At 48.7% G+C, this 14820-nt stretch overlaps 1 protein-coding gene across 1 annotated transcript; it reads left to right on the top strand.

The window, feature by feature from the left end:
- The first annotated feature begins 5915 nt into the window (after positions 1-5915).
- TERF2 (telomeric repeat binding factor 2) lies at positions 5916-14284 on the top strand. The gene is made up of 10 exons (XM_054170009.1): positions 5916-6105; positions 6329-6424; positions 6960-7090; positions 7383-7469; positions 8488-8634; positions 8999-9381; positions 9873-10259; positions 12150-12235; positions 12813-12862; positions 13468-14284. Exons 1-10 carry the CDS (start codon positions 5934-5936, stop codon positions 13624-13626), a joined length of 1698 nt encoding a protein of 565 aa, XP_054025984.1. The 5' UTR covers positions 5916-5933; the 3' UTR covers positions 13627-14284.
- The last annotated feature ends 536 nt before the right edge of the window (positions 14285-14820 follow it).

Here is a 14820-nt window from a genome sequence, read left to right as displayed (position 1 = left end):
ATGTAACTGCTGAGGAGGCAGAAATGCCTGATGTTGTAAGAAGTGTTAACATATTGCCAACCCTGGCTAAAGATTAAAGGTGTAGCAGAGAGAATTTGTGGAAGATAATGTCTGTGCAGTTTGCTGCAGCTGGACTGTAACAAGAGCTCAGGTAAGGCTGGTACCTTCACCAGCTGGGATGCATTCCTGTGCAGCCTGCCCTGGGTGATCTTGTTTTGGCAAGGGGGTTAGACTAGATGATCTCTAGAGGTCTCTTCCAATCCTTAACATTCTGTGATCTCTTTGGGAATGAGCCATACCTAATCATAGAATCAGGGAATTGTTTTGCTTGGAAATGACCTCTAAGATCATGGACTCCAACCATTCTCAAAGTCTGCCAAATTCATTTGCTAAACCACATCCCTCAGCACCACATCTCTGCATGTTTTAAACACCTCCAGAAAAGGGGATTCAACCACCACCCTGGGCAGCCAGTTCCAGTGGTTTAGAACCCTTTCAGTGAAGAATTTTCTTCTAATATCTAATCTAAATCTAATGGAACAGCTTAGGAGACTGATCAGCTCAAAGATGTTATGGTAACTAACAGTGCTGTCTTTCCACATCCACTCCAGTACAGAAATAGACTTGCTTCCTGAAGATCCCAGGTTGTATGTCAAACAAAGCTCCTGGGTCACTCTCTGCTAAGAAAGAAGGGAATCTTGCATTACTAGAGAGGAAGGAATTGCTCCAGTGGTGCCTGGCAACCACAGTCTAATCCAGTTCCTGTTGTACAGCACAGCCTTTGCAGATGGCTGAGCCCTCAGATGGTGGCTCTTTGTCTCTACTGCTTATCCTGGCCTTGTTCTGCATGGAAACGGGGATTGAGTTGCAATCAGAGAGGAACTAAGGACATAAAGCCACAGTACTAGGTAAAGGATCAAGTGTGAGGAGAGATGGTATTCGAGGCAGATCTAACTTGTGTGGGATTCAAACCCATCTGCTGTCAATGTAATCTCTGAGGAGGACAGCTTTATATCTGAATATTCCACAGCAGGAGCTGAACTTCACTGAATGTTTCACATCCTTTGGTACCTTCTGGTGGTGCCTTTCCCTCCTGTTGTTCCTTGAGGTGCTTGGTTCTCTTAGCTGTAGTCAAAAGTGCCTTTGAAGTGAATTTACTGCCTTGTGCTTCTCAACCAGCTTGTTGTCTCTCATCAGCACTCTTGTGCTCTGGTGGCACAGCACACTGGGTTTTCTGCTCCTCCAAAAGCCTGGTGGTTGCACACACTGCTTTTGCTGTATTGCACTGATGAATTGTTGGCTTTTGTATGGCTACCTTCTAAATTAAACTGTTACTTTATGACATGTAGTGAGACAGCCAGAAAGCTGGAACATTTATCTGGTTCTTGGTGATTTCATCCATGATAGTTTGGGGGTTTCTGCACCAAGGCAGTGTGCACACACTTGAAGTCCTCTTTAAGTGCACACTCCTGCACCACCACTGAAGCCTGCAGTGACTGCTTCAAGCCAAGCCTCGGAACCAGAACCCTGTCTGTATGTGCCTGGGCTATGCAAAGCAGCTGCTCAGGTCAGGCTATGCTGGAAATCTTTGGCCTCTTCTTCCTCTCCAGCTAGTTCGCCCCAACACAGATACTTTGCCTGTAAATGCAAATTCAGGTCTTCTCTATTTGGGCAAATCCATGCAGTGATTTATCAGGTATTTGTATAGTGCTAAAATCTTAGCCTCGTGTTCTGAAAATCTTCACAATCACCTAACCAATATCTTGTTCTCAACATACCTTAAACTTTGAGCTTAATCTTCTTTTGTCCCTTTCTGTGTATCTTTTCAAGTCATTAGGGATGTTTCCCTGACTCTGTGTGACTCAAATATCCTCTCTGACAGGGAATCCTTTCTACATCTTGTCTTTGATGTGGCACACAACCTTGTGTCTCCCTCCTTGTGTCACCTTGCTGAGAGGGAAGCTGCCCCTAGCCAGGCCACATACTGTACACTAACATGGCATTTCATCATCATGCACTCCTGCTGCCACAACGCCCTTCTGCCTGGCCTTGGCAAGTGCACTCGTGTCTCATTTCACACAGAGAGCTGCTCTGAAGATCACTCTGCACTCTTGCTTTGAGCTATCTCATCACATTTCTGCTGGCCCCATCCCTTGGCTGCATTAAAAACTGCATCCTGTTTTCTAGATCCTTCCCAGCAGACTCCTGCTGGTCTCAAGTCCAGGGTGAAGTGCTTCCCTCTGTCTCAGATTGCCTCACAGTTTCTATAACCTGCTGGTTTCAGCACCAGTTTCTATAACCTGCTCAATTAATTCTTTTAGGAAGTACCTTTGTGCTTCTCTGCAGCTCTCACAGTTGGAAGATTTCTTTGTTTTTTAAAGTACTCCCATCATCTTCCTCAGCCTGTCCCCTTTGGTTTAATTGATTAGATGGTGTTGGATGATAGGTTGGACTCGATGATCTCAAAGGTCTCTTCCAACCTGGTTTATTCTATTCTATTCTAATATTCTATTCTTTCCACTGTCTCATTCTTGTCATTTATTTGGTGGCTGTCACTGCCTTTCTATCATTCCTTGGCTCAGGATCTGCTTTACAGCTACAGGTAGCACAGTAGCTTCTTGGTCCACGACCAGGCTTTGTAGGCACATTAGCAACACACATAAAGAGCATGGTAACAAACAAGCTCTATATTTATTTACTGAGCAACAGACCTCAGTTGCTGCTCTTCCTTACCATGATCAAGCCCAAAGAGAAGTCAGAATGGTGTGGTGTGTCTGCTTGCAGAGCAGGCTCTGCAGGGTGGGTACTGTTGTCCTCTGTTGGGTGCAGCACAGCGCTCACAGCCAGTGCTCTGCAGCAGGGAACAGAGCGCGTGGTGACCAGCTGCCCCTGGCCATCATCCTGTTTTCTTTTCCACTGTAACTCACACAGAAAGACACGAGACCACAGCAACGTGCAGGGCTTGTTCCCTGGAATGTTTTCTTTCATCTCTAATCACTTCATCAGGATCCATAAATCAGCCAGTTAGGACTGAAAAGCACAAACACGGCTGTAATTTGGCCCTTCCTGCCCAGGGTTGCTTTTTGGCACGCAAAACATCAAACCTTTTCCTGAGCAAATGGATGCTGACATCAGCCAAGGACTGGACAACACTGGACAGCAAGGCCACTTGCACTCCAGGTCCACTGCCTGCTTCCATAACCCCTATTTCTTCCTCATTTGTGTGGGAGATCCGCAGATTAAAACAATGACTTCTTTCTCTGTGTGCTCTGAAAATCACCATTTTGGGTCCATTTCCCCATGTTGGGGACTGTTAACACAGCATTGGCACAGTTGGGCTGTGTAACCCTGCTAGAAGGAAGCCTTGAGAAATCAAGGCTGTGGCCTTCATCTTGTGTCCTCTCCTGGCTCCAGCAGCATAGAGGGAGATAAGCACCCTCTCAGTGCCCCTGGCTATGCCATGGTGATTACAATGCTCTGACATCAATAAGTGTCACCATGCTCCAGCTTCATCAGCTGCTGCTGGCCAAGCCAACCCAGGAGGTATGGAAACCTTGTTGGTCTGGTTGAACCTGGAGCAGTTCCATCTAACAGGATGGGAAATTATCTGCTTAGCAGGTTTGAAGGGACACTGCCTTCATTGGGGAGGGGCTGGTGGGTGCAAGGAGGAAGCCATGGCAGCTGAGGAAGTGGACCTGGTGAGCAACAGCTCTGCTGCATTTCCAGAGTAAACCATGGTTTGGAGAAGGCAGGTAGCCCCAGAATGGCTTTGTCCAGGCATCTTGGAGAGAAAACTTGCTTTAAACATGAGGAGAAACATCTTGGCTTTGAGGGTGCCAGAGCCTTGGAATAGGATGTGCGGCGAGGCTGTGGAGTCTCCTCTGGAGACATTCCACACCCACCTGGACATTGTGATCCTGGGCAACCTGCTGAGGGTGACCCTGCTGTAGCAGGGGGGTTGGACATGATGTTTTCCAGAGGTCACTTCCAGCTCCCAGGAAGGGATTCTGTTCCTGGGAGAGGACTTCAGGGACTCACTGGTCTTTGGGCAAAAATAAATGAAATGGTTCAAAAGCCTAAAAGCTGGGCTAGGCTGATGGGATCTGCCAAAGGGGCTGGTGTGTCTGTTTGGAGCTTCTTGTATCTTAGATAGGTACAGAAGCTTTTCAGATGACATGGAGTTCTGTAGTCCAAGGGCAGCTGATCGTGGGATCCTTGAATGGAGGGAAGGATGGTGAAGTTCAGGAGTCCCAGCCCTGTCACCTGCTCTTCCATCTTATGACAGAAAAAGAGCAAAACTATTTTGCCCATGAATATCTCATGCAGAGAAGGATTTTCACCAAAGCCTGTTGTTCTGCCACCTCCTCTCAGCCCAGGAAGTGGCCGTAGGAATCTCCCTCAGCATCCTTCCGAGCATTTCATGGCCGTGTGTCATGGCTGCACCCGTCCCCTCCTGCCGCTCCCACAGTGAGCAGCCACTCTTCTTTCTTCCACGGATTATTTTTATCTCCCTTTGTTTGCCCATAAAAAAATCCCTCCCAGTTTTACTGTTTTCCATTCAACACATGAGGTTTTCTCCTGTCTGTTTCCTTCTCCCCTGGCCAGGGCGGAGGGAAGGGAGTATCCCGGATAACCTAATGCCAGAGGAATTTTCACGTGCTTTCCCAACTCAGGTGAGATGGTCTCCAGAGTGGTATCAGTGATGTTCTCTGGGCCATAGTGACACCACATCTGAGTCAGAGATGTCCTGGGGTGGCACAGAACCACCATGTGATCTGGAGGATCTTGGCCTTGCCTAAACCAACCTCCTTGGGGCACTGGTTCCTTTCGGCCCTCACTGACTGGGATCAATGAAAGTCAAAGTTTCTGATTCCTTTGCAAGGTCTGAAAAATCCCTGCCCCAAAATGTTGAAAGAGGGACCTAATTTTATAGTTCCAGAATATGGGAATGGGGTTTGCAGCTGACTGGAGCACCAAAAATGGGTGGTCACAGTATGTGAAGATGGATGTCTGAAAGAGCATAAAGTATAAAAACTCCAAATAAAATACAAAATAGAAGCTCCTGTGTAGTTCTTGAAGGCTTCAGTCATGTCCACAAACACAGATTGTGCCCAGCCCTTGAAGTCTTGCCACAAATTAGGTGTTGGGGCTATCTCTTCCCGCTCCATCATAGCAGCTGGTATGGGTTCTGTGGCTGTTTCTGTCATAACGTCCAAGCAATGTGACACATAAGGACAGTTCATGCATTGGCATACAGCCTGGCTCTGCTCCAAGTGTATATCAGTGCTGGTGGAGATGGCACTGAGTGTTTTGAGGACCAGAACAATTTTAAGAGACAGTCTGGAACTTGGTGAAATGTCAGCACAGGATGTCCTTCATCATTTACATACAGCAGTTTCTGTTGAGATAAAGAAAAACAGGGTTGGAAGAGCATGAGGAAGGTGTTCTTCTCCCATCTTTCACTCCGTGTTTAGCTTTTGACAGGTGGAGTACAATCTCAGAACTCACACAACCATGTGCTGCTCAGTTCCACTTGGAGCATGATAGCACCAGAATGCCATAGAACGGAGTGTTGCCAGAGTGGCAGTGGGCCTGGAGCTCTGGGTGTACTGGTGGTGCGTCCTGTCCCACATCTTCCCACTCAGGAGCCCACCGAGATGCGCACAGGGCAGAGATGGGCAGCTTGTGAGTCCCCAGCAGCAAGGGACACTGCCTGCACTGCTCCCCTGCCTGCTCCCCTCCCTCTCAGCAGAGGGCGCCCGCCCAGCGCCGCTGTGGTGCACGCTGAGGGCTGTAGCGCGGCGGGGTTAGCGCGGTGCACGCCGGGAGCTGCAGGCTTTCCCTGCGTCATACGGGTAACGGCTCTGGAGAGGAGGAGCGGGCGCTTAGCGGAACGTCACTTCCGCTGGGGCGTCGCGCCACTTCCTGGCGGGATGGTGGGGAGGAGGCAGCGCTTGGTTCGGCGGGGAAACATGGTAGCGTCGGACGGCGTCTCCGAGGAGATGGTGAACGCCTTGGTCCTGCAGTTCTACTTCTGCCAGGCCATGGTGGCCTACCGCTCCGGCAGGCGCCGCGACTTCCGCCAGCTCCGCGACGTCATGCAGGGTGGGCCACGCGGACCGGGCCGGCGGTCGAGCTGGGGCGGGGAGTTGGGATAGGCTGGACGGGCAGCGAGACTGCAGAGGAGCAGACGGGACAAGAACAGTGTGGCGGGTGGGAGGATGAGCACAGAGACGGTTGTGAAGGGGCTGGTCCGGGTGAGGGGAGTTGGGAGGAGAGCTGAGGCTGGGCCGTGTTGTATTGGTACAACTTAGCTCTTGTCCCACAGCGCTGCTTGTGCGACCCGTATCGAAGGAGGCCACGGTAGCCCAGATGCTGCGTATAATGCAACTCTTGTCACGAATTGAGGAAGGCGAGAATCTCGGTGAGTCCCCAGCCATCCAACAAGGTCGTGGGAAAATCCCAGTGTTTGCCTACTCCCCTCAACCAAAGTGTGCTCTGCTCTGTGGCTGTGTCCCTGCAGCAACCAGGAACTGTGTTTATGTACAGAGCGGAGGTGTGGACTGGAGCTGTTAAGCTGTAGGAGCTTTCCCCAAGAGTGAGGAGCTATTTTTCTCTGTCATGATGCCATATTAAGTGAAAGGCTGTTGTCTTTAGCCAAGAGCAGTGTGCTTGAACCTAAGCTCTAGGGCTATGTAAACATATCAGTCTTGTGACTTTTTCTCAGCCTCCTAGATTCTGCAGTTCTCCCTCCAGCACAGTTATTGGTAGTCAGGAGATGCTTCTGTCGATTTCTGTGGCAGTGGGGGAATTTTGTTGCAGCTGGCAGCCTGCTATTTCTTCCCATTTTATTCTCCATAGCTCTAGAATTTGCAGCCACACTGAAGAAATGAGTAGCTGGCTGTATGTGAGGTATGCCTGTGAGCACCTTGCAACTTAGCTGCTGTGGATTCTTGTAGATTGCACTTTCGATAAGGAGTCAGAGCTCACTCCGCTTGAATCGGCCATCGGTGTCTTGGAGCTCATCCAGAATGAGTTCTCTGTGGCTGAGAAGACAATGGAAACTGTTGAGAAGATGGTGAAGGAAGCTGTAAGAAATTTTACCTTTTCAATAAATACTGTGCTTATCTTTTGTCTTGGAAAGGTCTGATGTAAATGCCAGTGGGAATTGCCTTGTGTAGAATACCACTCTTAATACTGACTTGGCTATAAATATGGCTTCTTCATCGCTTTACGTAGACGTTATTTCTCTGTGTAAGTTGGTGTTAAGCTGTTACTTGTGTGCTATACTTCACAATGAGATATCCTTTCCCAAAGCTGATATACAGAGTGTGGTCAGTTCAGTGCCAGCAGAGAAACTGCTCTTTTCTTTCCTTCCTTAGGCCGTTATTGTCTGCATCAAAAACAGAGAGTTTGAGAAAGCTTCCAAAATTGTCAAGAGTCATATTGGGAAGGAACCCAAAAACCAAGTGAGTCTATGCTAAGTTGAAAGAGGTTGCTGAGGGCTATGTGATTGGTAGGGTCTTGGGGAGCAGGAAGCCTTGTGGGTGGTTTTATAGCTCTTACGGGGTATCAGTGGGGCAGGGTGGACACTTGTGACCCATATCGCAGGCATCAGATGTTTCCCTGATAAGCCTGCCTCTTGGGGAGTTGTGAACGAGAAGAAAGGGGAAGGGTCCTGAAATGGAAATAAGTCCTCCTTGTAAGATGGACCCTCAGTGTTGGGTGTTTCCAAAGCATCACTTCGGAGCTCCCTCTGTTCCACACATCTTCATGGATCTTCCAGGCATCAACATTCATCCTTTACTTGAAGACGAGCTTAAGTGCACACATAAAGCACGAGTTTGTGAGGAGAGGCTGAGGGAGCTGGGGTTGCTTAGCCTGGAGAAGAGGAGGCTCAGGGCAGACCTTCTTGCTGCCTACAACTACCTGAAGGGAGGTTGTAGCCAGGTGGGGGTTGGTCTCTTCTCGCAGGCAACCACCAACAGAACAAGAGGACACAGTCTCAAGCTGTGCCAGGCAAGGTTTAGGCTGGATGTTAGGAAGAAGTTCTTCACAGAAAGAGTGATTGGCCATTGGAATGTGCTGCCCAGGGAGGTGGTGGAGTCACCATCACTGGAGGTGTTTAAGAGGGGACAGCATGAGGCACTTGGAGCCATGGTTTAGTTGATTAGATAGTGATAGGTTGGACTTGATGATCTCAAAGGTGTTTTCCAACCTGGTTAATTCTATTCTATTCTGAAGGCAGAAAGGGTTCTGGTTTCCATTTCTGTAGTCAGTCTCATGTCTTGGGTGCTGGAAGCAAACACAACTGCTGAAACAGTGGATCTCCTGTTTCTCAGGCCTTTTCCCACCCATCTATCAGTGTAAAGTAGATGTGCTTGGACGATGTCAAATAGGACAAGCCTAATCCTCACACAAATCCCAGCTCCTGCAATTGTCATTTGTACCTTGTACCTGTTCAGAGCATTCTTACTTCTCTTCCAGAAGAAGAGGGCTGAGCTCCTGGGTATCATCCGGGAGAAGAACTTCACTCACCCAATGGTCAAAAACTTCTCCTACAAGGACTTCCAGCAGAGTGTGTTTCATCACCTGAAGAGCTACATGGGTGATTCAGAGCCGCTGCTCCTGACGGTGCGTGTCTGGCCTGCTTGCCCAGCTGTCCCTCCCTGTGAGGGGCAAATCTGGGATCAACTGACACTTCTGTGCCATGAGCAAATGAAATACAGTCATTGGGCTTTTATCTGCCTTCTGTGGAGGAATGAGTTAGAGTTCAGGCACCTAACTGAATCAAAAATACTTCAAATTGAGTCCACTCTTAAAAGGTTTATAAAGTTGGACACTTTTTCAGTCTGTGTAATGAGTTTTAATTGATAGGTATGACAGCAGTGCCAGTTAAACCACTAGTAGCAGCTTAAAATGCCTTTGGGAGGGGATAAAGTCAGGAAGTAGTACAAGGAATCGTTGTTACAATAGTTATGTGCTTTTCTCTGTCAAGGTAATGAAGAAAAATTGGAATTCAGAACAAAGCAATGGAGAAAAATGCTCCTCAGGGACTCCTGAGTCTGCAAATAAACCAGAGGAGGAGGACCCAGATGGAGCTCCAGATTCTGCAGAAAGCGCAAAGGACCAGGTGGGAGCTCCCAGCCCTGCCAAAAGGGCATGTGGTCCTGCAGCAGCTCCTGGGCCTGTGGAAAGAGCTGATGACCCTGCAGCAGCTCCCGAGCCTATGGATGGAGCTACTGACCCTGCAGCGACTCCTGAAGCTTCAGTGGCAGTGGTTAATACCTTGGAAGATGCTTCAATGCCTATGGAAATACCTAACAAACCAGTATCAGCAGCTCCAGAACTCCCAAGAGTGCCCTCTGGAGACTTGGAAAGGTGGGCAGAGAGGTCTGGCCCTGCATTGTGGGTGTAGCATGACACCAGCTCTACCAAGGGGTAGTTTGCTGTGCCAAACACAGCAAATCCCAAAGGCCAGTGGGCTAAGACATCTGTGTGCATCACTGTAACAACATTACAGTGCTTTGTTCCTTGGGATTTTTTCCCCTGCAGATCCAGCACTTTTGTGTATCAGGGAGGGCAGGCAGTAGCTTGCTTTGGTGGAGTAGTGTCTGGTGTCCATATGACTTAGCCTTTGTAAATCATGGGCACATGGAGTATGGGCATGTTCTTCCCAGACCTGCTTCCCCAGTACACCACCAGAAAGGAGGGTGGACCAGAGGGTTGGGAGTGCCCTTTTCATTCAGCAGATGTTTTCACCCTGGAATCAGTTGTTGAGGGACACATCATGGGGAAAAAGCCCAGCCTCACTGAATTGGAACCAGCTTGGTGAGATCTTTAGGACCTGCTCAGTTGTGTTTGTTTTGTAGGCTGCCCTCTGGAGCCATCACCACGTTTGGGATTTCTACTCTCAGAGAAGCCTTCAAGGTCCTGTCTGACTTGCCGGATTCGGACACACTCTTCACTGAACTGGACGAAACAGACTTTTCTTTCCCCAAGCAACTGTCTCCTTCTGTATCCCACAGAACCAAGAGACGGCAAGAAGACGAGAATCAACATTCTAAGATCTCAGACCCTCCTAAAATAGCCCATAAGGGCAAATGCTTGTTGACCATAAGCAAAATTATCATGGAGCAAGACAACCAGTGCAGCGAGTTGAGCACGAGCCCAGATTCTTCCCAGGAGCCAGTTGTATCCTCTGCTTCCAGACCCGTTCAGAAATTGCATGATCAGCCTGTGCCTGCACAGAGCATCAAGTATGTGATGTCCATCTCTTATGGTGTTTTCTAATCTGTGCCCAATCTTTTGTCTTGCAGCTGATGTTGGTGGCAGGGACAACAAAAAACCTTGTCTTTGGTTCACGATGAGTATATTGGCCATCCCTGTCCACTAACGTAGGTGGAACTGGGAAGAGAAAGGCTCTGTTGTCCTTACTCTTTGCTGCTTCGTTAACAGTGAGGAGAAAATGATCCACCCTCCATGGGGAGTGAGTCAGAGGTACCCCAGTTAGGATTGGAATCACTGGTATGTGCATCTTGTGTTGCTGATTAAAATCCCCTTTGCAGCCCTTGAGAAACACAGTACTGACCTGGCTTAAGCTCCTTTCTCCTGAAGGTCTTGTGTTGGTTAAGAAACTCCTAATTGTAGCTTTCTGACTGTTTCTTCAGTAATGAGTTACTTGATTGCAGTAAGGGGCAGGTGTACCTTTGCTTTGGTTGGTGGTTTGTTGGGGTTTTTTAATCCTTTCTATAAGAATGTTGCACAGAGAAGAAAGCTAAGTAGATTGAGCAGAGCTGCAAAATTAACCCAGACATAAGACTCTTAAACTTAGTCTCACAGTCTGTACTGACAGACAAGGGTGTGACAGTTCCCAGTTTAAATGTCAGAGCTGCTCTTGTGGAGTGAAGCTGTGTAGCAGCTGGGAATAAAGATGTTTTGGATCCCCAGGAGTGAAACCAGAAGGATTGAGGAGAGCTTGTTGTCTGTGAGAAGATAATAGAACACAGTTTTCCTTAGATCCTGGCTGAAGGAGGTCAGGAATGCAAAAGGTTTGGTTTTGAAGGGCAAGCAATAAAGATCTTGGTGCTCTGTGTGGTTGGTTTGTTCCAGAGAGAGTTTGTCTTCTCCAAAGCACCAGAGGGCAGCTCTAGGGTGAGAGGTGCAGCTGCCGTTGACACAGTTGATGGTGAAATCTTTTAGACACCTTGCTGGTGTGTCTTGCTTAGGGTTAAACAGATGTCAGATCTCCACCCTCTCCATGTGGAGAATTTCTAGAGGGAATTTCAGTTGCTAGACTGACACTGACTTGAGCAGTTCTCCAGTTTTCATCCCTGCCACTGCAAGCTGGTTTCCAGTTCACCTGGATGGTGATTTATTGTCTGTACTGCTTGTGTGGGTGTCTTATCTGAAGCCTTGACATGTCAGGACTTGAGGTGGCAGTGGTGCTGACGACATTAATCTGAAAGCCCCATCCTGTGCATCTCTCTCAATAGCTGGTTCTCGAATGTTGTGCCAGAAAGAGGCAGCTCTGAGTAAGAACAGAGAGCAGAGTTACTTCCTGTGGTCAAAATAGCTTCAGTTACATTGCCTGTGATGGCTAGGAGTGATCTTCACCAGGGTTTATTTTCTTAGCAGAGTTACTTTAATCTCACAAGTTTGTGCTTGAGGATTGGCAGCACGTGACGGCACCAAGGTGCTGGATCTCATGGGGAGGGAGGCCCTGCAATTTAATTGCAACTCAGCAATGCAGTAACAAGAATAGAACACTGCCTGGGGAGACTTGAGGCTGCTTCCCTGAGCTGTGGCAGGTTGGTACTGTAAATAAAGGCCTGGGAAACTCAGCTCTGTCTGCTGTAAATGCTTAACTGTGCAAAACCAGCCCTGTGTTGCTGCAGATGCTGGTTACAGCGTGCGCTGTTTAAGGATTTATTGTACACTATACCTTCAGACAGGGGCTTCTGAGGATGAATCTCCCACCCGAGGGCAGGGAGAAGCAGGTGGAGTGGTGCTATGTTGCTTTAGGAATGCATTTTAATGCTCTACGCTCAGCACAGGCTTCCCTGCTGTGCTGTAGGTCTCTCTGCACCTTCTTCCCATCCAACACTCCCCCTGGCGAGCAGCCAGAGTAAACTCCTCCCTACTTTCAGGGTCTCCAAGGGACGGTGGAACAGCTCTTGTGGTGAAGAAGAAAAAGATAGCTGGAGCGAGGAGGATGAACTCTTCCCGGATGCAGGTAAGAACAGAGTTCCTGTTGCAGGTTAATCAATTTTACTTCTGGCTTTGGAGCTTTGCTACCTTTTGTGTGCCTGAATTCTGAAGCCAGAACTCCTAAAATCCCAGGAAAATTGGTAGCTGTCCCCAGCACCGAGATACTTGTTCTTCATAGCTCTACCTGAAGTGCTAGAAAACTCCTGTTCCAGTTTCAGAATGATCATGCTTACAGTCAGTAAACACTGGGAATTCAACTCTTCATTCCACTTTAGTCATGAAAGGTGAAGTTCACCTTTTCAGCCAGATCAGTTTCCCAGTCCCCTCTGCAGCTGCACAGCAGCTTAGCTGATGAGAGTGGACAAGGATGTCTGATTCCACTCTCAGTATACAGCACAGCCACATCCAGGATGGATACTTCTGTTCTTGATGTATTGGCTGGTTTCAAGCAAAGCAGATATTACTGGGAAGTTGTCACCTGAAGCAGTGGAATTGGGGTTTACTGGCTGTCATGGGATGCCCTGGCTGTGTCAGCAGCATCTTGTTGAGGAGGTCTGTCTCTCCTGGGTTGAAAGATGTAACCCTCTTGCCTTGTTTTCCAGCATCATTCACAAATGACCACAGCACTTCAGTGTTCAGTTCCAGAAAACAGGTAATGTGGAGCCCTAAAGTCCTTTCAGTAAGGTCTTAAATCAGGATGTGTCCATATACAAGAGCAAACTCCCAGATAATGTGAAGTACGATTGTGAGGATCACTGCTGGGACCATTTCCCCAGCAGCTGCAGCTTACCATAGCAGAGCAAGCTGCTGTTGTGCTTCAAATGAAGCACCAGAGCCTGTGTTGGAAAGGGATCCTTCTTCCCAAGGCTGAGGCTTGCAGTATCCGGGCTTGATCCCAGTTGTGCAGGTCTTTGTGTTCATAGAGCTCCTCCTGTGCTGGATTGGTTCAGAGATAAGTTTTCTGAGCTACTTACATGCTGGAAAAGTTCAGAGCTGCATTGGGATCACTCCTGAGCTTGTGCTGGAGCTGAGCACCTTCTCATATTAGTCAGAGCAATGAGAGCATGTCATTATCAGTGATGACTGAGTGCTGTCTGTGCTGCTGATAGGACAACTTTGCATCTTCAGTGTTAGCAGCACAGATAAGGGGAAGCAGACAGGCTGGGAACGGGTGAGAGCATGGTTTCTCTGCCAGATTGGAACCTCCCTGGAACCCTGCTCCCTGCTCACAGCATGCTGCTTTCTGCTCTTCTGTAGAGATGGACAGTGCAGGAGAGCCAGTGGATCAAAGAGGGTGTGAAGAAGTATGGAGAGGGGCGATGGAAGGTCATTTGCCAGAAATACCCCTTCCAGAACCGCACAGCAGTGATGATCAAGGATCGTTGGCGGACCATGAAAAAGCTGGGAATCCTCTGAAGCTGGGAGCCACAGGACCTTTAGTGCCAAAACCTCCTTGTTTTCCTTTTGATGGCAGTGAGGAGGCTGCTGTGCTCATCCCTGACACGTACTGGGGCCAGCATGGTGAGCGCCTCCAGCTCCTGGTATGCAAGATTGCTGCAGCAGATAAAAATTGTGTCTGGTAAGAACCAAGGATCTTTGGGTCTTCAGTTGTAGCTGCAAGATTTAGGTCTCCTGCAGCTGGCAGAAGCCATGCAGCCTGATAGCACACAACCTGGTTTGGAGTTTTCTTTTCCACTGGACAGCTGCAGCTCTTGTAGGATGAACCCCAAGGTGATGGGCTGCCAGAGTGATGGGTTTTCTTCTGCTTGGGTGCTCTCAGGTGGCAGAATGGTTCTGTTCATGGACATTTGTATGTGTTTTAACAGTCTGAACTGTGAATCCCTCATTTCATCCATTTGTGCTCGGTTCCCTGTGGGAAGGAGGCAGGGAGGATGGAGTCCCAGAGCTTCTGAGGAAAGAAGAGATGCAGACAAATGGATCTGCTGAGATTGTTTTCGCATTTCTCTCTTCTCTGTAAATGGCTGGTCTGTGAGTGGGGATCTCTCCCTCCCAGCCTTGAGGCTTTAAAAACATTACCTTTTTTTGTTGTTGTTTTGGTATTAAATGTTGGTTGTTTCCCATGTTTGAAAGTTCCAATGCTTGTTGATTTTGGTCGTGTCTTCCAGCGCTTCTTGCTGGCAGTGCCCTCCTGTGTGCAGCCCCTGCCACCTCCCAGGGTGCTGCGTGTTCCCTGCCCTCAGGCGCTGATGCTGCGCTCCCAGCGCTCTCCTGCAAAACAAAATTCAGTTCTCCTTGGGTTTCAGGCATTGTAACTTGTACCTGCAAGGGTGGAAATGTGATAGTTTGGGGCAGGCACCACCTCAGGGCGTGGGGCTCTCCACTTTGCCTCCTGGGGCTGGGGGTTGTCAGCAGCTGTTGGAGGTGGAACACAAGGTGCCCTGAAGGCAGAAGGTGCTGTGCAGCTGGACTAGATTTCTTTTGGATTTGAGGGGTGGAGGCATTTCTTCCAAGCGGCCTCTCTTGGCTGTGTTCCCACAGAGCCAGGCTTGGGGAGAAATCCATCTGGAAACACCTGCTGTGCTTCTGGCCTTCGGCTGTTGGAATGAGCCTCACCTGGCTGTGGCTGCACTTTTCCCTCCCTTTCTGCTG

This window comes from Dryobates pubescens, chromosome 19, assembly GCF_014839835.1.
Source record: "Dryobates pubescens isolate bDryPub1 chromosome 19, bDryPub1.pri, whole genome shotgun sequence".
Taxonomy (NCBI): Eukaryota; Metazoa; Chordata; class Aves; order Piciformes; family Picidae; genus Dryobates; species Dryobates pubescens.
This window is presented reverse-complemented; position numbering and strand designations above follow the sequence as displayed.

Bases quoted from the DNA above. Each gene is read 5' to 3' on its own strand.
- TERF2 (XM_054170009.1), top strand. From the start codon at position 5,934: ATGGTGGGGAGGAGGCAGCGCTTGGTTCGGCGGGGAAACATGGTAGCG. The intron at 9,382-9,872 runs GTGGGCAGAGAG...TTTGTTTTGTAG, and splicing joins CCCTCTGGAGACTTGGAAAG to GCTGCCCTCTGGAGCCATCA. The intron at 12,863-13,467 runs GTAATGTGGAGC...GCTCTTCTGTAG, and splicing joins TGTTCAGTTCCAGAAAACAG to AGATGGACAGTGCAGGAGAG.